The following is a 27682-nucleotide window of genomic DNA, read 5'->3' as shown; positions in this document are numbered from 1 at the left end:
TTCAATCAGAATTAAATTTATTGCCATTAAGCACCTTCCTTAACTTGCATGCTCTTAATTAACATTGGTCCCAGACGCCAACAAGCACTGTCTACCTTTAGCTTAAAATACAGTTGTCTCGATGAAGTTTTTTTTAATAGGCAAGGAATTATCTACTAAAAAATTGCACCATTCTCTTTAGAATATTATTTTATTTTTGAAGTAAAAATATATATACACACACACCAGTAAACTGTTTTACACTTTAAAAAATAAAAATGAAGTCTGAATACTGACTTGCCTCGGAAATTCTTCCGAGTCTAATTCATTCAACCTCTGGGAATCAGCAGTCTTCCAGTTTCTGACAAAGGGGGGAAATATACATTTGTCCATTGAATCTGGAAATCTCAACCTGCAAAACTTTTCTCAGTTTAAATATTAATCTCGACGCATCTCAGTATGACTACAGTAAATCAGTATGTTAAATCTGCTGGTAGGAAGTGTGGAGTACAGCCATGCTGTAGTGTCTGAGCAAAGTCTTCCCATTCAGGGCTTCCTGAACAAAGATTACAGAAACTGCAGGGAAGGAAATACAATTATAATTTACTGCTACCTGATTTGTCTACTCCTAGTCATTTTCCTCGACAATTGTTCCTTCTGTTGATCTCATATACAGGTCAAAAATGGATAAGGTAACAGAAAAAGGATCCAGCAACTTCCAGACAATAAAGAAAAGCACACAGCATCATAAGAAACAGGTGGACAAGGAATGTCAGGAAAGTAACTCCAGAAACATTCTCCCACTTCAGGCTGAAACAGATCAAAAGACTAAATGGAAAATGAGGCATGCCAGGAAGTGAGAACCAATAAATTAAAAATTTAATCTTTCCCTCTGATACATGGGAACTGTACAGGCAAATTATTTTTTAAGTTATCAGACTAGTTGGACGAGCCTCGTTTCCTACAACCACATCAAAATTTCATACAGCTATGATCTTCAAAGATCACTACTTGGCTTTGAACTATCCTCTCTACCACAGAGGATACAGAATGTCCCAGGCCACACACCGTTTCAGAGTTCACTCTGCTTACTGTGGGATGCACTTATTTGGTGCACCTACTAACTGTGGGGAAAAACAGAAAACTGGATGAAAAGTTACGGCAGGGGATTTACCTGGTAATATGTAGCCAATGTGTCCTAAAATTTCTGAAGCTTCAAAGAACGAAACACGTCTGGGGACCTGTTTCTTCTTTACAGGGATTTATTTTTAAATACTAGTTTCTGTGTGCTGAAAACTGTACAACTTTGACTATTCTAAAAGCCTTCAACAATATGCCATATGACAAGGACTGTTACAAAAAATGAACCAAATAATGTAATTCCACTGAGCGAATGGAACTCATGCATACACGCACACAAAACGGTCCTGTAAATAGCAAAGTTAGGGGATTTATAAATAGCAAAATCTTTGAATAAAGTATATACATTTTTATGATTTTTCTATAAACATATATATAGTGCTCCTAGGAGAAACAAGTAACTGTGTTCTACATCACAATTTTGAATGTAAAATTAATTGATATTACTCTAAAGGCCTTTGAGGTTTTTTTCCTATATATGTATATCCTACACACTAGCACTTGCAAAGATGCCTTTTCACATAAGCTCCACTCTCAAAGTACAAACTCTTTCCACATTACAGTTCAACAGCCTGAAGAGCAGTTAACAGAAAAGCTGCCTTTGCAGGCTGAAACAATAAATGTGCTCACAATGCAAAAGTTTGCATATGGAGAGTGTTGCACTGAAAGATCTCCAAGCTCAGTTCTTGTATATCTACAGATATACAAGGGTCTAAGGAACTGGTCAAGAAGCCATGCTCGACATTCCCACCTGCAACCATGCCACAAACCTTTAGATGTACACCAATTAAAAGCTATTTTGAGATACACTGCTCTTACAAAAGGAATATTGTTTTGTTTCAACAATTAGACAATTACAGGTTAATACAACTGCCAAAATTAACAGACAGGGCCAGACACTGTATGATTGTGAGTACCTCCTATAAAGCACTGTGCACTTTACTTTCACTTCTTTAAAGATTATTTTAATGTGAAATGAGTATGTCCAGTACTTATTAAAAACATTGAGCATTTCCTAAATTCAAGCTAATAATGGCCAACTCAGACAACTCCACATGGGCAGTAACCACATCCATTCAAGATTGTATGCTAAATTGATGATGCTTGGGAAAAAAAATCCAAAGGGCACACAACTGTGAGTGCTTTTTAAGCAAATTTAGCTTGTAAATCCCTGTAATACTTTGTCTAAATACTTCTAGAGCAAGTTTCATTGGACAGTGAATTAATTAAAACAATAATGCCAAAAATCTCACCCATAAAATTATCATGGGCTAAAGGATCACGATTAACAAGTACTCCACTGTCCAATTATGGTTTTGATGGTCTTTGCTCCAGTAAAATCTATTTTTTGCTATTCTCAGAAAACAATTTTGTTTGTTTTTAAAGTTACAGCTCAAAAATCCCAAGTGGAAAACTCACGTATGCAACAGTACAATTCCCCCCCCTCACCTTCTAGAGTCAAAGCTTGTTTCACAACAGGCTGAACGTTGTTCTCCCTTTAAAACAGCTTCAAATGAAGATGGCCACATCTTACTCTCCTTCCTCGGGGACATCAATGAGATTAAAAGTTGAAGGTATTGAGGTTATCATTTTTAGAAATCCCATGCTTTGGTACTTATTATTAAAAGGAAATTGATTTAACATGCCATGTGTTAAGTAACTATTGTGTGTCACGCAAAAGACAGTTTTCCACATTTAGAATTGCTCACAATGAAGCCCTGAGGTAACTGCCATTTATCCAGGCAACAGTAATACAGGTCCCTTTGACTTTTAATCTTCCTTTTACAACCTACACTTGTATATGCAACTTGGAACAGTCACTATTGATTATCAGTTGTTCCCAAAGATGGGATCTGTCCGGTTGTGGGTCTGTTTGTTTTTTAAGATAAAGACTCAGCAGAACGGCTTAATTTGGGTGCAGCGTCTTCTAACGGAGCTTCAACTGAATTCCTCAGGTCTCCATTTTCATGTCCATCAATACCTGGTTTCTTATCAAACACTGCAAGTTAAAAAAAAAAATACATTTAAAGAAGAGAACCTTAGGTTCTTAGGTAGAACAGATTAGTAAGATTATTTCAGAAACTAGGAAGTTCCTACTAAAAATATGAGCTAATAATAAGCTTTTGGTAAAACACAGTATGATAGGAAAACAGGAACTGTTTCTACATGCCTCTAATCTACAAAAACATACTTTGAGCCGCCAACAGAATAATGGCTAATGGGGAATTAACTATTCCTAAAGCAGAGTTGGGAAAAGGTAAGAATAACTGGGAAAAGATGATCAGGAGGAAAAAAAAACAGCAGAAATTCCATCTAAGTAAAACAGTCCAATGAGTAAGGGACCAATCTTACTAGAGCTGGCAACCTACTAGTAGGTCAACTGAATTAAAAGAAGATTAACTTTACAATATAAAAACAGTGTTTTCCAGAAATTGGTTTGCATCGTGAGACTTCAGAGTTAAACTGCATAACACCTTTTAGAAAGTTTACCTTGTGAGGGTTTGACATCCACAATCACTTCTTTCCTATTAGAACTTGAATTTGCACCTTCTTCCAGTTCCTCAAGATATAAACGATAGCGGTGTCCACTCTCATCCTCATATTCTACATTTTCATCATCCGAATCAACTTCTGGAGCAACATACACTACTTCAAATTCAATCTCTCCTCTCTAGAATGTAATCAAAATTACAAATTTACTTACTAATACACCACTGCACAACGGGTTTACAAAAATGAGCTGGGTTACTTAAGTAGATTTTACTGAACGGTTGTGCTGAATGTTTTGGGCATGTACCTGAATTAAGCTTTAATGATTAAAGAAGTGCAGCTCTACAGCTAAGATTTACCAAAGTTACCTGATTTTTTCATTATGTACCAGTGCATTTAAACAGTAAATTTTTAAACAGGAACTAGAAGCAAAGTTTCTGACAAATTTCAATCTACTAACTGCCTGAAAACGGGAAGCCATGCAGCAAAAAGATTCTAGACCACACAGCACATGAGAAACATTGTCTAACTGTTAGCCTTACTGAAGGATCACTAGAGATTTAACTGAATCAGTACTGACCCAGCCTTTTTCTCCTAGATTGCAAGATACAAGAGGGAGGATTCAGTGTAAGGTGACAGTGCTTCAGGAATCACTGTAGCTTAGCATAATACTTTGCTTCACTGAAAACATTAAAATCCAAGGTAAATCAGTAGGCAGAACAAAGGAAGCACATAAATGTGCCTATAGATAACAGGTCCCAACTGACCTGTTGGGAAAGAATAGTTACAGCTTCTTTATGTTTGGCATCTCTTAGGTTAACTCCATTCACTGCCAGAATGGCATCACCAACATGCAGTCCTCCGCATCGATCAGCAGGTTGTCCAGGATGGATTTCAGAGATGAGTATTGGAACACCATGCTCCTTCCCACCCTATGGGAAAAGTGGATTTTAATTACCTGAAACGTACGTAAGCATAAAATCAGCATTCCAACAGTGCTTATTTCATCTTTTATTATAGAACATTAAAAAACATGCTGTGGACAAAAAGAATGCTTAAGAAGATGGTATGAGATGCTTCTCTTAATTCTTCTCCCCCAAAAAGAATGGCCTATTTTCAAATACATATTCAGACTAAAAGGAGACTGTTGTGAGTAATAATAAAAGTATTTTAGATCACAGACAAGCTCAAGACAACATCGAAACCTCATTAAAAAGCAGACACCACATTGACTTGCAAGAAAAAAAAATCAGTATTTAGAATAAAATTGTAATAGTCTGAATTTTCAAAGTTTGGTGTAAGAAGTTAACACAGCTTTTGTTAGGTTTGAAATACCAATGAAACAAGAAAAAACAACACAAAATTATCCTATAATTACAACAGCTAAGCTTTGTAAATCAGTTCTCAGACTGTTTCTGCTTTTCTACAGACTTATGACACCAGAAATTCATTACTGGCTAATCTACTACAGGGCCCAAACCCTAAACATGAATTGAAACCTTACGTTTCACATAAACTAGCAGTTGACAATCGCAAAATCTATCAAAATGAGTTGTATTCTTTAAGTCATATAAGTATACTTACAAATTTACATAATGCAGCCCTATTCTTTTGTTGTTGTTGTTATATTCTAACAATCCCCTTACTGTTCCAAATATTTTACAAAGTACAAATACAAATTTAAATTGCTTCTTGTGTGTCATAGAAAATAAATGCAAGCATTTACTGTGATTGAAATTCCTAGTCCTTCATGGTCTTCTTTAACTAGCAAAACTTTTCGGATTGGACCAACACCTTGACTCTTCTTTAAGGCATCTGGATCCTAGTTTGACAAAAAAAAAATACATACATAGTGTAAATATAAACATGATGCATTCTGTTTGTTTGTTTAATTGTAGAAAGACAGCCTATCGGCAGCAGAGTTTTAGATTAGCTCCATGCAGGCAGTACAAACAGAGTTTTTCCTATGAAATCAGGAAAGGTTTCTCACTATGCATTCCTGACAAGAACAATTATTTCAGTGCTGAGTGATGCACAACACACAGTTTAACTTCAAAGAAGGAAATCTGCCAAATTAAAAATATAAATAGACTACACAGAGGAATGCTGATCGTTGCTGAAACGTTATATGACAACAGTAATTTAAAGCTAATCAAAAGGTATAGGTAATACAGTCCCAAAGAAAAGGTTGCTCACTCAACTTTATTTTTGTTATATTAAAAACACACCATTCCACAAGCTGTTCAACTCAAAACTAAAAAAGAGGCTAGTGTTTATTTTGCTTTTGTTAAGCCAATGTTGCTATTATTCAAAGCCTTAAAATCATACACATCCATATCTGTCCACCAATATTTTACATGTTATTAAGAACATAAGTAGTAGGATCCATTTGACCAACTGAAGTATTTAGAACAGACCAAAGTAATGCCCTTTCCTCGGAGTGTTCCATTTTATGCACTGAACACTGGGGATAACAGTTCATGTGCAGGCTAGGTAAGGCAAGGTCTACACCAAAGTCACACACGGTGATATGACTTTTAAAAATTTTATTTTAAAAAGTATCTTTCAGAGGAAAAAAAAAGTTAGAGTGTCAATTTATCTGGCCTTAACAGAAATAAAAGATGAATTTCAGTTCAATCTAATCCTAAAAACATTCTTCTTCTTCACGGTTTCCCCATGTAATTTAGCCCCTTATATTGAAACTTACCTAACAAAAATTATGCTGTTAAATTCACATCTATACACACGGCATAATTTTCAAAAGGGCTGCATATTCCTGCATAAGTCAACAGAATTTTATTATCTTCCACGGTCATTTATGGAAACATGCTATTTAGGATGGAACTGTCCTTTAACATATCCAGCTCTGAGCTTCCCAGAGCAAAAAAAACATGGGTCTATCAGAGCAGGTCTAAAGGAGGGCCACAAAAACGTTCAGAGGGTTGAAACACCTCTCCTATGAGGAAAGCTGAGGTTGTTTAGCCTGCAGAAGAGAAGGCAGAAGTCTTGGACTAGATGGACTTTGAAGGTTCCTTTCAACTCAAACCATATTCTGGTATAAAAGAAACACATATTAAAGGTACAATTAAAATAATTCAGTTTTTGAAGTGAAAACAAACAGAAAAATGAAGAAACTCCTATCTTTATTCCACAGACACTAGAAATTACAGACTCGCCTTTCAACTTACATGTCCTGGTGGTGCTTGCATTGGTCGTTTCAGATCATTCCGACCTCGACAAGCTCTAATAACAGTTTTGTGACGGTGAAGGTGTATTTCGGCTTCGAGCTGATTCCAGAGTTTGTCATGAGCAGGGCCCTTCATATCTCGGCCCAGTAACTGAATCTGCTGAACTCTACGTAACAATAAAGAGAATAAACAACAAGCTATATTACAACTGAAAATCAGTGCATTGCACAACTCATTCTTCATGTGGCATCCTTCATGTGGCACACAGTCATTCAGCAACTAGTGCAAGTGCAGTAACGGCATGGAATTGTGACAGCGCTGAGTATGTTAAACGCAGGTGTACATACAAGTTCTCCCTAAAATTTAAAGCACTTACGAAGATTCATTTCACCCACAGCATCCAGAAAACTTAATTCAAAAACAAAAAAGTGTGGCTCTGCTTTGAAAAGTAAGCAATTTTTGGTTCCTTCCTTTTGTTGAATTAACTCCAAATGTGAGACTTTTCCTACTAACTTTTAATTTTGGATCTGCCTATGAGGATGCAAAGGAAGAGAACAAATGGGGTTGCAAAAGTGACCATTTCTGTGTCTGACCTTTCTGTGTGAGACAAAATAAACGTAAAGCTGCAAATAATATAAGTAAATGGCTGGGCTTACCCCATGACCAAAGGGACCAAGCCCTGTTTTCAGAAGCCTTACAAGGCTATCTTGTTTTTCATTAAATCATAATAGAGGCACATTTTGATGAAGTGGAATAAATGTAATTTTAATGTAATTTTTATAAGAGGAAATTTAAATCTAGCTCTAATGGCAGCAAGGGTCTCAGACCCACAAGTAAGGATCCAAATGACAAGCCCAGCTCCACCATAAAGTATTTAATAGTGCTTATCGTAAGACAAAAAGTAATTTATTGCTTAATTGCTACATAAACAAAGCTAGCAAATTAGAGGGCAATTGGATGAATACTGCAAGAATGTGGTTAAGACAGCTGCAAAACAGGGCCAAAGTGACTGGTTACATTCAGTCAGATCAAAACTGCCTTATCATGGACAATTTGCCTGGATAAGCTGAGGATGACTCGGGCACCTCCATGCCCTAAGTGTGGGCTCCATGGAGCCTTACAGAGACCCTGGTGGGCTTGGAGAGCTCAAGAGTCTGAGCATAATTATAACATTATGCTGCTAACGTTGATGATGATTAAATACTGTTAAGTTTATTATAGTTATTTATAGCTCATTATCACAGTTATGTCATGGAAATATTGCATTAATACACTGACAAATTTAAACAAGTGTAACTGATGTTTCTGTACCTGCACTGCATGCTTGAGCTGTCAGAGCTGTATGTTACTGTTTATTACAGACTTGTATACTTTATTACAGACTTGTATACTTTATTACAGACACGTATACTTTAGATATTCACGCATTCTTTTCTTGCCAGAGCATATCTCTGTGCACTTATCTCCCCGCTAACAATTTCAAAAGCTAACGAGACAAAGGTTTATAAAATAAACCAGGAATAACTCATTCTTAAAAATGTGGTAATGAAGGCTTTGAAACAAGATTATTTAGTAGGAGGGGAGAGCCTAAATCCTTTAAAACTTCTGAAGACTAACCAGAGTTTTGACTGGCTTCATTGTGGTTACTCTATAATCCTTTAGAAAACAGAATTGGTGATACTTACCAACATGGACAGTCCAAAGCCTAGGAAAAGAGAAGTTAACAAATGCTAATAGAAGATGCTGGTTGCAGGGAAGAAAATAGTGAACAAGAAAAAGCCCAGTTTCTATTCAATAATAGGTGGTCAAGAAACCTACAGCATTTATGTCTACCCTTCCAAAACTGTGCCTTCTATATAGGTTCATTGATATTGCCACAATGTTTAGAAACGTTAGGCATAAATCAAGACTCACAGAAGTTGTATGTTTTGCAGTATTAAAAGAAGTGCCTTGTAACAACAACAAAACCCCATACTAGGGACATGGATTGATTTTACATACCTTCCAGCTAGTTCCTTATCTAAGTACTTGGCTGCCAATCTTGCTCCATAAACCTCAGCCTGAAGCACAGCTATGTGTCGACGAAGAGCTTCATTCTCCTTCCTCAGCAATTTCACCTCAGCTTCCAGCTGAGCTTCTTTCACTTTTTCTTTCTTGCTAGCTTCAAGTTCTCTCTCCTTAAAATAAATAAGAAATTGAAAAGCTTTTATCAAAGTTGGCAATGAAAAGAGAACTTACTGCTTCTGTAACCCAATGTGAAATAATTCTGACTACAGGACATGCAGGAAAAGAAATGAAAGAAGCGACCGGCACTGCAGCTACTGGTTTGCTTACCCCCCTCTGGGGAGAGTTGGCCTTGTATTCAACTTTGTGCTCCCAATATGATTTTTATCCTGCTTACAACTCCTGTACAAAATGCATATACTAGCTTAAAGTCTAAGGACTGAAATTCGCAACACTGCTTCTCCCTCTCACAAATAGGTAGCAAAACGTTACACAGTCTGAATGTCACCTTGCTTTCTCCTGTTTTCAAATAGGAGATTTATTTGTACGAGAAAGAACAGATTACTTTTAAACTAATACAAAAAATATACAACCACTATACATTTCAAGCTGATAATATTCTTTAACTATTTCAATATGATCAAATGTTCTGTAAGTCCTTAAAATGACAATTATTTTCATGCAAACAGCCAAGAAACGCCCAGCCAGGGGTATTTCCAAATTAGACTCTCAAGACCACAAAAAAGAAAAATAAAATAAATAAAGCCAGAGATTCTAGACATGCCGATGCATGCCCTACGAAATTAGAAGAGATACTAATGCAAAATAACATCTTTAATAATAATAAAACAAACAAAAAAACATGTTAAGAAATCTATCCTTCCTCATTGCTTTTTTTTTTAAAAAAAAAAAAAAAAAAAACATGACAAAGGAATCATGGAAAAATAAATTACTTCCAGAATGCTCCATCACAAATGTACAGATAACAGACAGTCATTGTCTCCTCTAAAATCCGGAGCACTGGAGCTAAAAGGAATTAATATGCTCAACTCGGATTACTATTCTAAAAAATCTACTACACAAGGAGCTCATTTGATTACTTCTATCTTTTATATCCCTTTTACAATGTGGTGGAAAAAAAAAAAAAAAAAAGAAAACTGTACAGATGTAGGATCTGTTACTGTTCCCTTTTAATTATGGTTGCCAACTGAATAAGGAATAAATCAGTTCATCAAAAAAGTTCACCATAACAAGTTTTTGAAGGTATTCAGAGTACCTAAAAAGCACTGTTTGTACTTTTGTACTTGCATCAACTATACCATAAAAATCACAAGGTGCAACTAAAGCAACAGGGCAAGCAACACTTTACAGAACTGGCAAGACAAATCTGTTATGAAACAGTGAATATCCTTATTCACTATTCCAAGTGAAAATAACAAAACCGTGGGCATGGCTGGAATTACCACGTTTGAGATATTAGGAAGGCAGGTTGTCACATATAAACCAAAGAAAAGTATTTTCACAATAGGTATCTAGCAAAGAACTACAAATGCCTGCAAGGACAACTGTCAATGTGACAGACTCTACTCCTCTGTCTCACCCGTCAAGTACCTGTATCAGGTTGAATGGACCGCATTACAGATACGTATATATTGGCCAAGAATTGCCCAGCACACCGCTCAGGAGGGGTGACACAAAGATTGCTTGGTATTGTTACCTCTCCACTTCCTGCAATTCTCGTATCAACCCACTTTCACATCAGGCTTGACTCGATACGTACATGAGAAAACCTGCCACACAAAGCCACACCAGGTCTGTCTTTTGGGTTTGGGGTTGTCTTGTGAGATGACTCCTGTTATTTTTCAACAAATCTGCAGAATACAAATTCTGCAGAATGAACTGCAGAATACACTCATAAGCCAAGAATTCTGGCTCATCTACATTTGAAGAATAGGAGTTTCTAAAATTATACCAAGTCTCTCTGCTGTAGTAAGCCTTGGGATATTTTAACTCACATCTACTGCCAGTAGCCAGAGGGCAATCACAAGAATTCAAGAGTGCAAAGACACTGCATTGCCTCTGACACATACTTTAGCTCTAAGAGGTGTCACAGTTCAGACTTCATACTAGTTTTATAGTAGCTAGAAAGTCTGTCTACAGCTACAGTGTTCCTATAGAATTTGTGTTAGTTATATACATATTGCCAAGATTGCATCCAGCTGCTCAGAATTGAACAGACCCATTACTTGTGGAAGTACTCTCTTTTAGGACTTCTTCTATTTGACAAGTATAAAAAATTAAAAGACTAGAATTTGAGGCACACATATGAATGCACATTATTCACATTATTATATTTTCATTAGATATCATGAATTAGCCAGCTTAAAAACACTCATCACAGCTCTAAATTTGATTCACCATCTAAATCAAATTCAAACAAAAAAAAAAGTTACTTTCCTAGGTGGAATCACTTTTCAAACACTTCAAACATTATATCTAAATAATAGATTGTTATTGTGCATTTCAAACATTATATCTAAAATATAAGGAACAATGTAGTCCCCAAGAACTTCCCTATTCTCTCCATTACTGTGACTATTGTTCTGTGACCTAGGAGGAAAATTACACCCAGAAGCCACTCTCCTCTGGAATGTCTCCAACTGATCACCACATGAAGAGGTTTGCAATACAGATGTCTGAAGATGTACTGAAAGGACATGTCCTCTTCTGAGCAACTGCTACAAGATGTGATAAAAGTCTCCAAATAGGTTTAAAATAATGAGGAATTTAAATCAGATTTCATGCTTTCTAGTGCTCATAGTTTTGCAAAGGTCCTGCAAAATAGAAAGAACTGTATTTTGGTATATTTGGCAATAAAAAAAGCAACTGCCACGTTGAAGATCAAGGCTTACAGCTAACCACAGCTAACCTGTGGCTTTTCAAAGAACAAACACCGAGTAATGTTAGCTAGGTATACAGTGTAATATAAGTAGAGAAGCTGTTCAAAAATTGTCAGGTCTATCACTGGGAAAGATTGAAAGATAGAAGTTAACTTTGCATCACTTTTTCTTCATATCTATGTATTATTGAGTTTATATGCCTTAGGCTGTTAAACGGGTCAGTAAATTAGATTAAATTATGCCCATAAAAAGAACTGAGAAAAGTGACAACAAGGAAAAATAGACAGGATTTTTAAAAAATAAAATATATAAAACATTTCACAGTATATATTGCTTGATATTGACTGTAATTATGGTTTAGAAATTGTGTAATGCCATAAAATGGTTTGGAGATGTTGCCAAAACAATCTTTCAGAATATCAAGTTCAGGATATCATCCTAAATTAGCTGTAACAGTAATAAATACATACAGATACAGGAAAGTGAGCACTTAAGCTAAGAAAATAATACAAAAAAATACACAAAGAAAGTTCTTTACACAGCATCTTGCCAGCTGACAGGAAGAAGAAACAAGACAGATCTGTTTTGCCAGTTTCTGAGGCCAATAATATAAAATGTTACACAAAACAAAAGCACTTAAACACAACAATGGCAAAAAAGGGCAATCAGCATACTTACCATTTCATCCACAGAAAGGACAGACTTAAGACAGAAGAAAAGAGTTCCATAATTAGAGAAATAGGTAACAAGAACTTTAAGAAAATGCAGTAACATAAATGACTTGTTCCTAAAGAAATTCATTAGCAGACTATTCATTTTATTAAAAGACATAAAAAACAACCACATAAAGATATATGAACTACTGAAGACAAAAAATATTTCCTAAAAAAAATAGGGAAATTCATTCTCTTACAAAGAAAGAGTTATTGTGCCTGGACTAAGCAAATACCCCACACCTAAAAAGGGATTCAAACTAAACCACTTGATGCAATCAATTATCTAGCAATCTGGAACATTTGAAAATGTCTTTGTTCATTGTCAGGTACAATTTTACAGTTTGTAGAATACACATTTATGCTAAGAATTTACATACAAAAGAATGTTTCGTAACAAGGAAAGCAGGTAGTTAACTTCTCCAGAACTTTACTTCCCCATCGTTTATTCTGTTGACATAGTCCCTCTTTGGCCTAGAGGCTTCTGACTGCCAGAAGGTCGGCGTGACAGTTTTTATTTACCTAAAACTCAGACTTCCCATTTTATTATCATTAAAGCAAGTTCAATTTTGCTTGTTCAAGCTGCCAGAGCTTTGTAACTTTCCGTATCTACAACAGTTTAAAGGCAAGTTTCTCTCCATTGAAACTATAAAATGGCTAAAGGCAAAGTAAAACAAACTTAAAAGATTACACCTGATGTTTATAAAAAAAGGAGTAACTATATGAAATTAAAGAGAATAATAGCTTATGATGTTAATAAATTCAACTTCAACGTGGATAAAATCTGAAGCAATATAAGAAAAATGTACTTAGTTGTCTGAAACGGATGTCACTTTTATGGAAATTTAATATCTTTATCTAATATCTTTAGAAATTGCTTGTAACAAATTAAGGGGAGACAAAAATGTCTGAAGTATCATTACGTCACTCTGAAAACCAAGTCTCATTTATGGAATTTAGGGACCAAAATTATTCAGAATTTGGGCTGGCTAAAAATTTGGCTTCATGTAAACCTGAAGGCCAACACTTACAATATGTGGGTTGTATTTAACTAATTCTTATTTTCAGGTTCAATTAATAACAGCTCATACTTAAGGTATATTTCAATACAGAATAAATGATCAGACAACCCAGAAATCATTACTCTTTATACTGAGCATGAATGAAAGTATGTAGACCTAAGAACGTAACTGTAATTCAGATACAGATTTTAGATCTGAAACAGAAAGAATTTGGGTTAGCCCTGTTATTTAGTGATGCACATAGATAGCTTTTAAGCCTGACAGTCTTTTACTGTGTTTTATTATACATTAATTAACAGAGCAAATATAGCAGAGGAGACTAACATTCCACAGCTGTTGGGACTAGATATTTGGAACCAACCTACAAAGCAATTTTAAGAACAACTAGATTTTGAATTATGGCAAGAGTTGGAAACCACAATCTATACAGCATTACTTCACTTTTTAATTTAAAAAGTCTCTATATTAGAGCTTGAATCTGTGCTGCAGCTAGTAGGCATACTATACTCCGGATATCAATCAATGTCAACTAATTGCATAATTAGTTACGGTTATCTTCTGGTGCATTTTTAAAAGGTCTAAGTTTCTCAGAAACATATTTCACAAGATTATCACTGGTCTACTGAGTCCTTTCGCAATAAGTCTGCTGAATGTAGCAATGGTGGAGAGCAAAACAACCCTATTCTTTCTCTTAGCAGAATATACCTACAACAAGAACAGAAGACAAATCCCTCTTTAGGCTTTTTTTAAGACACATTTAGAGGTGGTTGTAGTTTTACATTGGAAGCTATCTGTCTTTGCAAATTCTGCCTATATAAAAGCATTATAATCTATCAATATATATATATATATTATTTTAACAAACCCCTTAGAAAAGGGGTATGTAAAACAACTTCTTATTCATTATTCTGATGTTATTTACATTTTTAATGGTTCCTAGCAACCTACCAATCATGTTTTATTTAAAAAAGAAAAAGTAAACTCTCTCCAACATTTTTAACATGAAAATTTGCAATCAGCTTATTCATAACTTTCAAGAAAGAACTTCAGCCAGGAGAAGGAAGAGGATATAATCCTCCATTCAAAAACTCACCAGTTTTGCCTTAATAGCCCCAGAATCAACATTCTGACCAGTTTTGGCGTGTAGCTGAAGTTGAACAGCATGGAGCTGCAGAAGCTGATCATGGACTTCCTTTTCCAATACTGCTTTCTCTGCCTGTGTTTCCGTCAGCTCAGACTTCAGATCCACTAATTGTGCCTGGAAGATATAATCCATCATAGTAATTAGAACAATGATTAAATGGGGTCATCAGAACTGTGATACATAAATACGTAGTTTGCTGGCACATTTTACAGCCAAATGCTGTAACACAGATAAGAGTTCATGCTGTCACAAGTTCCTCTCTAGCCGTATTTAAGCACTATATCACCTGCAGGCTTTTCTCCTCCTCAATTGCCACCACGTTCATTCATCCACAGACCAAGCATCAAACCACCGTACTCCCGACAGTAACAGTGGCTGGGTTTTTCCTCATACAGGCAATGAATGGCATCTGATCCTGATGTCCACCCTGACACAGGGCAATGGCATTCAAGCCACAACAGGATTTACAACCACAGCAATGTAAACACAGTTTACATTTTCATATGACTAAATCTTACTGGGAAAAAATGATCAAAGTAAAATGGCAATTATTAATGCAGTGCAGAAATCAAACAACCCAATTTACAATTGGTCTATTATCCACAACTGAGCTGAAACCGTCAATTAGGTAGGCAAACCAGGAACCATGAATTATCACGCCCCTAAATCACCGAAAATCACAAATACCTATTAACTCAAAAAAAAAAAAAAGATTTGAAACATTTTCAATACAGTTTACATGTAGTATTTGCATCTGGAATAAAAGAACGAGTTTACATTTTTACCAGGCTACTTGCTATCCTGAAGTTCAAGTAGCATTTTAAAAGTGAAGTAATATCTGAAATACTTTAAGGCCACATTACTTTAGAGAAATGGGTTAATTACAGAACCTTATCATTATCCCCAGTAAGCAGGCATGCCTCAAGGCTCTCTGCTGTGGATTATCTGCCCCCAGGCAAATGCAGCGTACACCTGAACTCAAGTAGCAAAAGGATGTCAGTGGTATAAGAGGTGATTATACAGCAGATAACTAAGACCTTAATAAGGGAGGCACAGTTTGACTCAGTCATGATTTCATATGATTTATAGCAATATTACTTTTTATTATTATATAGAGCATAATGATATTACTGTATCTTTTAAGACACTCCTTTCAGGTGGATACTAACAGCTAACATAACTTTCATTACATTTTACCCTCCCACACAAACAAGCTCCTGTGTTCTAATTCAGAATGTCTGGATAAGCAGAAAGTAGTGGAGCAGACAAATTACAGTCTAATTTTGTCCAGCCTCACCTAGTATATAATGGACAAAGCAGAGACCTAGAAAAGCAGCACGTTTGCATCTCTGTGCAAATTACAAAAGTGCAAGAGCGATGGCTACCAGTTTTACAACATGGATGATCCTCCAAAGAGATCACAAAGAGACTGTTAAACTCGCCATTAAAAAAAACAAACAAACAACAACAACAAACCACGCAGTACTCTGTATGAGACCTAGAATTTAAAATCATACCTTGCTGTTTTAATAAAAAGCAAAATGAGAAATAGTACAAGTGCATATCACTGAAATAATCTATTCAAACATTATATAGAAGGTCATAAACCTATTCCAGGAACAGATGCAGGTACTAGTCACACCCAAAGGGGAATATAATAAGCTGGTTTTGAATCCTGTGTTCTACTTCCATGAAGGATCATAAATCTTCACATTATTTCACAGAAATTCTGCCTTTCTCAGCTTGGCCAGTTCATCTAATTCTCCAGATCAACTTAACATAATCAGAGAAATCTGTTTCTAATACTCTAAGATATTTCCTGTACGACACACGATGAGGGGCCTTCATATGACTCCTACCAGCACTGTTTTTAAATTCCCTGTTCCCTCAATTAAGTTACAAAAGAATCACGTGGAAAGCCCACCAGAAAATCAGCAGCTCTACGTTCTCTTCTGGAAGGCACCCAGTAAAACTGGAGAGGGGGCAGAGGCAGGAGACAAAACGAGGAGCACAAACAAGACCCATCGAGTGAAATATTCACTTGCTCCAAGAGCACCGCTCGCTGCCGGGAGCCAGGGCTCCACACAGCTGGGTGATGCCAGCCCCCATAACGATTGTGTTGCAATCTCTGTCAGCAAAACCAGGATAAATTAATGCTGCAGACGCAGCTGTACCAATCCTTGCATCAGCAACTTCTTGGATGCTCTCTCCAACAAGGCTGTCGGAGGAGAGACACCACCCATCTCTCTGTGCATGTACCTGTAAGCGTGCTGTGCATGGAGCAGGTCACCCACGGCTGCCCTCGAAGCTGTCGAAAGCCAGCTGGGGGCAGCGGTAACAGGCGGCCGCCCATGGGTACCCCTCAGCTTCACGGCTGGGAGAGCTGAGGAGAAGGCACCAAGCGACAGACAGGGAACAGAAACTTCTGTTGGGGAACCGTCAGGGCAGAGCTTGCGGGGAGGGCAGGATGCTCGACTTCATTTCGTCCTTGAACACTAACTTGGTGATTCAGCCAGGAGAAGAAATAGGGGAGGGGGCTCTAAGCAAACAGCAATTCCTTCAAACCGTCAAATATTGACTTTATGTGGCTTGTGAAGCCGGTGGTACAAATTAAAATATGGTTATAGTTTACACACCCAAAATAGCATTACGAGCTGTAGCTACATCAAATTTTTATAAAATCCCTACTCTATAATAATTAAGGACCATCACTGCAGTACACGGTAAATTCTAAAAAAACCACCACCATGCTGCTCATTTTCTATCTGCATTATTAACAGAATAACTGCTTTTATTGTTTTATGGTTTTATTTATAGATTGACACAGGGGAACTAACATGACTTTTATTCTGAAGTTAACATTACACAACTTCAAACCAAAGGATTTTCACAAAGTAAGCAATATAAAATACTCTAAATGTGAGTATCTAATCAAATACAGAAAGCATTTTTTCCACTAAAAAATACACATAAAAGATGATCTATCATCAGTCTTGCAAGTGACCGTACAAAGCACATGCCCCTAACAGTAACAAATGCAGTGACCCTGTAATGCTCAACAAATTAACTTGAAGACACAAAAATTATGTTATTTAGAGCTTCTAAAATATTTCAGTATACTCTTATTGCAAGAAGCTCCCAAGACAGAAGCAGGAATCACATACAATTTAATTCAAAAGCTCAAAAACTTAAGAGTCTTTGATTTAATCTTCCAAAAATTACGTACCTTCAAAAACTACATTTGTAGTATTAGGAATGAAATGCTATGCATCATTCCCACCTGAACTGGAAGAGACATTTGAGTCATCTGCTACTAATCCAGTAGAGTAAATACACACAGTCAAGGCCACAGACAAACAACAAAAATGTTAGTTTTATAACACCGATACCACACGCCATGCAAAGGTAGAAGATGCCCTTCTGAGTCCCAGCTACACTGAAGGAGTGTGCAAATAGAGGAGGAATCAATTTACAGTCAAAGTTTCTAAAATTACAATAACTACTCATATTCATGGCAGAAAATACATGGTCATCTATCCTCTTCACCAAGGCACAAAATCCTCTTTATTTAATACAGCATACTACCATGCAGATTCGCAGTTATTACACAGGGTTTTATCAAAAGCAAGGCAACACTTTAGTTTTTCTCCTCTAACTCACTTGTGAGTCCAAACCCTAAGCAATGTACAGTAGGACTGGGCTGTGGCTCCTGGAAGTATGATTTAATCACAGCAATTACTCGTTTAATCACAGCGTTAATCGTCATGGCTTTCTACTTTTTACCCTTCCCACTGCAGCCATCCTACTCACTCACATAGCCAGTTATACCGGAATTACTCCTTGGTTTCTAACATTTTCCTCCTCACTGCTGCAAATAAAACAAGCAAACCTTGAAGACTGGGATGGGGAGAAGAATGGTAAACCCAAAAGCATTTTTTTGTTGTTTTTCTGTTCCCACCTGAAATACCAGAAAGCACACACTCTTTCAGAAAGAGCGATTGCTTCAGATTATCATCACATTGGTCTATCATCAATCTCCCTTTAAACTCTTAAAAAAAACCCCTGCAATTCAAGTGAATTACAGATCTTGGTCAAATTAATCAAACATTCAAACAGAATATTTATCTTCCAAGCAATCTAAAACACAGATGATAACAGAAGAATAGTTTAAAAGTGCTAACTAAATAATTAATTCTGGGGCATATTTTGCCATTTACCATGTGTTTTGTACTTCAGGGATCTTACACCTACGAGAATCATGACCAAATTTAAATTGAAATAACTCAGGAACTTATAAATTACTATTTTCCCCCCACATAGGAGATAAAAGAAAATAAACCATGGCATTAAGCAACAAATTCACTTATTCCACAGAGCATTAAAAAAAACTATTACAAGGAAAAAAAAACCTCCCAACAAAACAGTGCAGACATAATGACCTTCTTTTTTTAATCAACAGGTCATATTTCTTGTTTAAGCAGTTATGAGTTATCAAAAGCTGCGTTTGATATAAATGGTCTTATGCTAAATATGTAAATTAAACTCTCGATATAATAATTTCAGTTTAAATCCTGGGATTGACTACATTTACAATCACAGAGTTCGTAAAGTCTTAACTCATGGTTTTCATTTGGAGGGAGGGAACTTAAGAATCTTACAACAACCATCACAGAGCTCTTCTGATTTCTTTATATCATATCTTGTAATTTTTTCATATGTTGGTCAGAACAGAAAAAGAACTTATTCATCTACTTGTACATTTTTCACAGAAAAGTGTTAGAATAATTAACCAAAATTCATCTTTTTATTTCTATAAAATCTCATAGCCATCCTCAAAGAGCCTATGGTAAGCGTTACACATACTAAAAACGTGAGCCTTGCCCCAGACAACTAACAAAGTAAATTTAAGAAGGAAACGATGAATAAATTCAACATGAAAGAGAAGTACAGAGACATTTGTGTATAGAACTGCACAACAGGAAGCAGGCAGATGGCACGCTAAAACCACAAGTTTTTCGTAATCATTGGTGCTTGAATGAAGAACTAGAAGATGACAATATCATGGGCTCCTAGATGGGCTCCCTCCCATCAGAGGGAGCGCGCACAGAATTACAAAATTTACTTACATGTTAGGGTAGGTGGCAAGCAGAGCTGGCTGGCGTTGTCAGAAAAACCAGCAGCTTAGCTGCTTCTTAGCTTTGGGAAAAGCTCTTTCATTTTCTAAGCTATCATCCCAATAATTTCTGCAGAATGAATGAGAGCTGTATTTGAATTAATAGACATGGAGAAATATCGAAGACTATCCATTGCCCACATGTGAGAACTCATAGCAGAGCCGAGCTGAATTGGAAAGCATTCTTACAGGCCTAAGTATGATTAGGGCCAGGCAATGGCATTATTTACCACAATCAATAAAAATGAGAGAAAGGCCTGAATTCTCCCTATATCGAAGTGTAACAAGTGCTTTTGGAGGCTTGTAATAATACACTTTTCACTACCTCAATTTCTTGTTTGTGTTAAGAATCCTTTAAGTATTTCAAAAATGACTAGGCACAATAGTCACATTAGAAAAAAAAAAACAACAGATTTTTGGCAAAGGAACGCTACTTACATAGAAGAACTTCCATCATATTACTAACCTCCAAGTGACCAGAAGTCACAAGCTGAGCACTCACTGAATGCCTTTAAGGTAACAAATACTCTTTAAAGACTTTTTTTTCATTTTCCTTTCATTCCTATACCAAGCTTCTTCTAAAATCATAAATGCCTGATAACTTTCTTTTTTAAAGGAAGATTTTTTTCCATCATAGTAGCACCGAATTCCAGCAGCTAAGACTTCAAGAAGTGTCAAAACCAAGCAGACTAGCAATAAACAAACATAAGAACTGGTAACATCTCTTTTCTGTCTTGAAGCCATTTTATCTATATGGGTAATTCTCCCTACTCCACCCTCCTGCTCTGCTCATTTGAGCTGAATCCATTTTTGAGGTTCAGAACAAAGTCATCAGCGGGGTACAGGTGTGTTATGATTGAAGTTCCTACTACATGTCGATCTTATCCAGAACAGCAAGAAAGAGTAACTGATCAGTGCCCTCTCTGAGGGAGAAGCAGGACCTTATCTCATTTCTTTAATCCACCCACAGAAGAGAACTCACAGCCAGGTGGCAAAGCAGCATCCGTGCACTTCTGAGCTGGTAAACCATGCTGCTGCCTCTCGTCTAGACAACAAACCAAACCAAAATCATACGTAGGCAAATGATAGTGCAGTGTGGAAACTCACAGATCACGGGAGAGAACCAGGGGTGCCTCAATCGGAAGGTCTTAGTGACTTAGGAGTGTGCTTGCTGTTTGTAATACGGAAAAAAAAAAAAAAAAAAGCTTTCTGAGAAAGTCAGCGGAAAGGGAGATTTCACTAGTTTCATTGATTCTGTTACTAACCAAACACCTATGGGTGCACCTTTTACAATAGCTAAGATTACAAGAGAGGTCCCTGTTGATTAATCTTGCTGTGGGATCAAGTCCAAATCAATAGAAATATAAGTATGAGAAGCTTTTATTTTTTTCAGCAGCACATCCTCATGTAATTTATACTAGACTCCAGAAAGTTTACCAACATCTGTTTATCTATTTAAACATTCGTTCCTGACCAGGAGCCTTCTGACTTAAAAGCAGAAGGATCTAGGACCATGAAGCCAACACTGTAACTCCTCTTCATCTTCTGCCTCAGTATACGCACAAAAAAGTGATAGAAATATCAAGATGTAATGCTTTTTTTTTTTTTTTTTTTTTTTAAAGACAGAAGTGTTGCTTTAAGGCAAAAGTAAGTTAAAAAAACCTATGTTTTACAAACAATGAAACCATTATTGCTAAGTGTTCCCGTAACATTACACAACTGCAGGATAGAAATCAAATTTCCAAGACATGACAGCTGTAGCTCCTACAGCCGGAGGCCTCAACATACTCACAGACACCAGACACGCAAGTGCTGGTGGTTCAACAGCAAAAGAGCCTGTGGCGGACGTTCACGAAACGCGCAGCCAACACACTAATCACTTTTCCTGGGGACCCCTGACTTTGGCAGCAGGCCCTAGATGTGACGTGTTTGACGCTCTTTCAGTATTATGTTCCTCTAATTGCTGGGAAGAAACCATTTCTCCTTTATTCCACCAGTGTCACTTCAGCACTGAAATCCGCTTAGCCTACAGCTCCCTGAAAGACAAGCCTGCTCTGCCCCGGCCCCAGGCTTGGCTGTTTGGTTCTTCCTTCGTACTAAGCCCCACTCGCTGCAACGTTTCACACAACCCTATCACGTTTATAGGGCTTGTTTGAAACAGGAACCATGAAACAGATCAGAGCCTTACTGCTCTCACTGTGTTCCTTGCAAAGCCAAAGTGCCAGCACTGCACAAAATACGAGTTTCTGAATAAAAGAGACACTTTAGAGGGATAACCCTTGTTGACTCAATAACCCCAACTTCAACAAAACCAGCTTACCACCTGTCAATGAAAATAAGCAGCCTGTTTCAAATTACTTTAATAGCCTGTATTTACAGATTCTGTAATGAAATTAAATGTTTAGTGCATTATTTTTGTGACCCCCCCAAAAAGGGCATGTGACTTAAATTTAAAGCTTTAACTAAAAAACGTACAAAAAGTTCTCTATCATATGCCTAATAACAATGCTAACAACATTTTTTTTTAACTATGAACTCCCTAAATAAAGACTACAGCCAAAAATACATGGAAAAAAAGAAATAAGTTCTCCCTTGAGTGTAAACTTACAGCTAGTGTTGGCAAAAATGCAGTGAAAAACTGAATGCAGAAATTAGTAATAGGTTATTTTATCCATCTTTAATAGATCCCATACAGAAAGCAACCTGTCAGAGACACCTACAAACACACTGCTCCATTTCTCAGATCCCACTGTGGTCCTGACAAATCATTCTGAACACTGGTCAACAAATCAGAAGGATGCAAAACAACATGGATATTAATTTTTATCTTCTTTGCTGAAGACCCTTCTGGATTTGTAATTACTTGCACACTTTTTGTCCCAGCAACTAAACAACTGATAACACCGTAACACATGTAAAACATCTTAAAATTTGCTTTCCATTTTTATGCAGATTGATACATCAGCTAAGGTTTATATGCCAATCACTGCTCTTTTTCACTGCTATCATTAACATAGCTGGTATGGCAGCACCGTACTATTACTTCCTACTGTTATTTTGGTTTTCCTTGGCTTTAGGTTCTGTTTCTTGCCACTGTTTTCAAGCGTATTTGACTGAACCATTCTGACTGTACCTGCTTGCAGGAGCACAGAGCAGTGCTTTTACATAATCACTGCCAGTACGCTTTGCTGCCAGCATCAAATTCCTGACTGCCTCACAAAGACACTTTTTTCAGGCTACCCATGCCTCTAATTGCTTACGAAGAACACGTAGATCTGTTTTTAGAAGTCATATTGGTAGCTTTGTGACTGCCATAATTTTGGAAGTCAGACTAGCTATGCAGCATAACTCAGTAAATAAAACTAAGAATTCTGAACTAAAGCACTAGTTCCCTATTGCTTACTCTGGCAGCTCCAAATAAATGAGAAAAGATGAAAGTACAGTTGCACTTTACCACACACTGACTGAAACTAAGGTAAGGTACTTAAACTTCTAGAATGCCAGGGCTCCTGATACAGGAAAATACAAAGTAAGTGCAGGTCATTCCTTTAGAAAGGTGTAATTATTATGAGGAAAAAAACAACAACAAAAAAAACACATGTATCAGAACTATGACAATTTATAATATAAACCTGCTGAAAAAATTATGTAAATACTGCATTTCCACTAGCTGAACATCTGAAAATCAGTCAAATTCTAGAATATAAAATGAGCTATATCAAGTCTCATTCACAACAGACCACATTCCATCTAGAAACAACAGATTTAAATTCCAAAAGAGAAAAAAATTCAAAGGTAAAAGTGTTATAAATAAAATAGCAATTCAGTAAAATACTGGGAATTTTTAGAATGTTTGAAAAAATTATTTTATTTTCTCACTGAAGTATTGTAAGTGTGTTCCCAGTTTTATAGGCACATCTGTCATGGGGCCAAGAAACATCTTGGCATTTCACACAGAGACATTTCTTATTACAAGACAAAACAGGGATAAGGATTAAAGGACCTCAAAAGAAGGTACATGGTCCTACCGTGTTTAAAAAGTCCTCCTAATGAACAAAACCCGATTCCAAGTTCATCAAGGACATAAAACTAAGCATGCAAATCACCTAAACATATTCTTAACTGTTTTCCCAAAGCCTAGCATGTACATGGGCTCACCCAAGTGCCAAGACGCAGGGTGTGCTCAAGCAGACATTCCATTCTAGCTCGTTCATTTAAAATTACAGAATCAGATTGGCAGCCAAAGTACCAACGTCAAGCTCCATTTGCAGTGGCCTCTTAACCTACTACTTTTACATCTACAGAACTTTTATTTTCTGAAAGGAACGTTTAAACAGCAGTCAGCACTGTATTTCTTTCAGCTCAAACAACAGTCAAACACGAGAAACAATTCCCATGAACTTCCCCTCAATTAAAAATCTACTGAAACCTCATGCTGCCTGCCAGCCTGCATCTGCTGATTATAGCTCTGGGAGACAGAGCACAACAAAAATCTCTTTCAAAATGGCTGTCACCTCCTTTTGTTCTAACAGCCTGAGGTCCTTACTGTTCTTCATCAAGATACACTCCTTCGTTTGTTTAGCACGCTGTACGCCACGCAGGGGACGTCAAGCTGGTCTCACGAAAAGACGGTGGCTTCCATCACCCAACGCTGTTTTCCTCTTCGTAAGTTACTTAATTCAACTCTGCCCCACTGGGACCAGCAAGAAAAACTAAGAAAACAAACCCTCCTTCCATTTAGTTTAGTTTAATTTAGGACCATAAATGTTATTAGCACAGCAGTATGATTATCACCTTTCATCACTCTGAAGCCCAAGTAAACTTACCTGCATACATCTGCAGTGCATCTGCATGCCGTCAGGTTCCTCACAAAAATAACCTACCTCTCAACCGACTGTGTATAACTCCCTCTCTGGAAACTACAGGCTGCCTGGAAGCCTTCTTTCCCCGTCCTGAAACATCCCTCACACAGTATTTTACCTGACCTCCTCTATCTAGCAGTAGGCATACGTACCAATCATGCCAGAACATTTTCGCACCAAACTATCCTGCATCTCTTAAAAGCAGTTGTGCCAATCAGAGAACGCATATTTAGCTGATTAAGTTGATAAAGCAAGTTCTGAAACCGCATTTGTATTTTCTTGTCTGTAAAACCATAGCAAGACCAGACAATCCTGCTTATGGAAACAGCACTCACAATCAATAGAATAATATTGATAATTTTTATTAACTTAGTTTTGCTTTAGAAAATAGTATCACTCATTCAAGTAAGGTGACAGCATGCAAATGTAGCTGCAGGAGTAAGGTCTTAGCTCTTACCAGTCACTGACATATCAAAGTATTATTTTCATCCAAACAAAGGCATGTTTCCGAAGACAGTTTTAACTCATTGGCTTGGCAAGTATCTGTACCGACATAAGCTGTGACCAGTGACAGTTATGTGATGAAAGCTTCATATAAAAACACAGAAGCACTACAAAATTACAACTATCAGCTATCAAGAAAAAAATGCAGTTTTAGAAATCATGAAATACAGTAACTTATACCATTAAAGGTAAAGCTACGGATCACATCCTGAACTTCAGTATTCATGTTAGCAACTTCTTTCTAAATAGGTAACCCTGTCCTTCATTTTGGACACTGAGGTTTCTGACCGGACGTCTGTGCCTGTGAAAACACTCGTTCTCAAGAGAGCACTTTGAAATGGCAGTTTCCATTTCGAATTTATGACTCTAATAATTATGAGATCCTAAAATTTACAACCTTCAAGACGATACTATAACCTTCTAAAGGCCTATTTGAAATAAAAATTGCTTTACAGGTATGAAGCCTAATATTAGTATCAGGAACAAAAATAATCCACAAGGTAAAAGGTTTTTTAGTCACCCCCTCTGGATTCTCAGTATCATTTTTTATCAAATATTTAGTTCTCGCACTTAGCCATATACAATAATCGTGCTATTTAAACTGTGCTCCCTTGCTCTTCAACTTGTTCAAGATCAAAGCACAGACAATTGTTGTTTCGATGCCCAGTCCCCTGATGATTGAAATTAGATACCAAAATATCTTTCAGGATCTGAGTTTTATCATTTCCTTTCAAAATACCAACACTTGAAACAATGTTTCAGAGAAATATTTACACCAAGTACCAACTCATTCTCTTAAAATAACCTGAAAACTCATCTGTTTTACAAGTCTGTATGCAATGCCCACCTTCTCTGTGCAGTATGCAATAAACACTGATTGTCCACTATCAACTCTTAGATCTTATTTTACTGTGCTGGTACAATGAAGTGCACTGTACAGCTTGACAGTATGCATGCAAACTGAATGCTAAAGCATCTATGACAACACAGCAACATAAAGAATGCTGTAAACATCACTACAATAAGTACTCTGGTGAAATAAAGACTGCAGTGAACAAAACTGCTTATTTAATGGCACCTTTATTCTACTGAAAAATAAACCAATTCTCAGCTAAACTCTATGGATAGTTTGCATAAGAAGGTCCTCATACCAGGAAGAGATCAGATTAAAACAAAAGCCCATTTACTTCACTTCCTACTGCAAGGCAAACCTTCAGCAGAGCAAGTCACTATCTGAAGACTCTTCAATCCCTTTATTGTAAAACTAGAATACAAAGGACTGGAAGAGCTGACATTTGTGGCTTGTTGTGGTTCCTAAGAAATTTTTCCCTTCGCTCCCATATATTTCAAAGAACAAACTACTGAAAGTATAAAAAGCACAGCCTACAGGAATTAATGAAAAAAATTGGGGATTTTTAGCCCAGAGGAAGTGTAACTCGGAGAAGACATATCAACACAGCCCTGTAAAATGTTAGAAGACAAGACAGCAGCTAACATCCACAGCTGTTAAGGACATGACAAACGGCAACCAAACCTAAGAAGCCTCAGGTTGCAGTTGTTACAAAAAAGCTATAAAATTCCCCAGAATCTCCTTCCAGAGCACTCTGGTTCTTACATAAGTCACAGGACCCGGAGCCTCTTGAGCAACACCAGCACCAACCACATCGGATCCTGCGAATGCTTCTTCCTTCCCAGCTTTACTGAAATGCTGGTTTAGACACGAAGAAGACTTCCCAGCAGTACTGATAGTCATCATTCTTCTCACAGAATACGAAGTCTCCATTATTTAAGGAGACCAAGTTCAGCAGAGACCTATCTGATCTGCCTTGGAGCATGAGGGGTCAGGAGGACCTGCGAAGTCTAACCCAAACCCATTTTTCTGTTCTGTTCACCTGTAAACAGGCATAATGTCCTCCTTTAAAGTGCTGACCAAACTCTAGGCGTCTTGAAAATATATCTTTGTCCCCTTTCATGCAGGCTTACCGAACTCCCCAGGAACTTGACACAAACATACGACCAGTCAGAGGCATCTGTTGCTCCACACCGCTCCTTCCAACATCAGAGAACTTGATTTTTGGCAGGCACAGCCTCACGCCCACACCGCAGCAGCCCAAACCGGAGGACCTGAGGAGCCCCTGGGCCAGGAGGCCAACCCCAGCCCACCCCACCCGGGCTGGGCGCCCCGCAGCCCCTCACCTCCAGCTTGTGGTTGATCTGCGACACGGTCTGCGCCTTGTGGCAGAGCTGGGCGAAGCACGAGCTGAGGCTGGTCATCTTCTGCCGGCCCTCGTACGTGATGTCGGCCTGGTCGGGGTCGATCTCGCCCAGCAGCAGGTCCACGTCCACGAAGGCCTTGTCGAACTCCTTCTCCAGCACCTCCAGCCAGCGGAACATGGACACCCCGCCGCCCGCCGAAGGGGAAGGCGACGGCACCGAGGCCGCGCCGCCCGCTCCCCCTCCGCCACCGCCGCAGGCCCCGCCGCCCGGCCCGCAGGAGCCGCCGCCGCCCGCCGCCGCCATCCCGCCGGCCCCGCGCCTCGCACGGCCTCGCTTCGCCTCGCAC

At 37.6% G+C, this 27682-nt stretch overlaps 1 protein-coding gene across 1 annotated transcript; it reads right to left on the bottom strand.

Moving 5' to 3' along the window:
- Nucleotides 1–27647, bottom strand: GOPC (golgi associated PDZ and coiled-coil motif containing). Its single transcript, XM_035320133.1, has 8 exons — nucleotides 27316–27647; nucleotides 14530–14694; nucleotides 8799–8974; nucleotides 6798–6963; nucleotides 5336–5431; nucleotides 4377–4541; nucleotides 3610–3790; nucleotides 1–3118 (listed from the first exon to the last, which is right to left on the bottom strand). The coding sequence occupies exons 1-8, from the start codon at nucleotides 27637–27639 to the stop codon at nucleotides 3000–3002; spliced, it is 1392 nt and encodes a 463-aa protein (XP_035176024.1). The 5' UTR covers nucleotides 27640–27647; the 3' UTR covers nucleotides 1–2999.
- Between the last annotated feature and the right edge of the window lie 35 nt (nucleotides 27648–27682).

This window comes from Oxyura jamaicensis, chromosome 3, assembly GCF_011077185.1.
Source record: "Oxyura jamaicensis isolate SHBP4307 breed ruddy duck chromosome 3, BPBGC_Ojam_1.0, whole genome shotgun sequence".
NCBI lineage: Eukaryota > Metazoa > Chordata > Aves > Anseriformes > Anatidae > Oxyura > Oxyura jamaicensis.
Note: the sequence above shows the minus strand (reverse complement) of the source record. Positions and strands in the feature narration are given on the sequence as shown.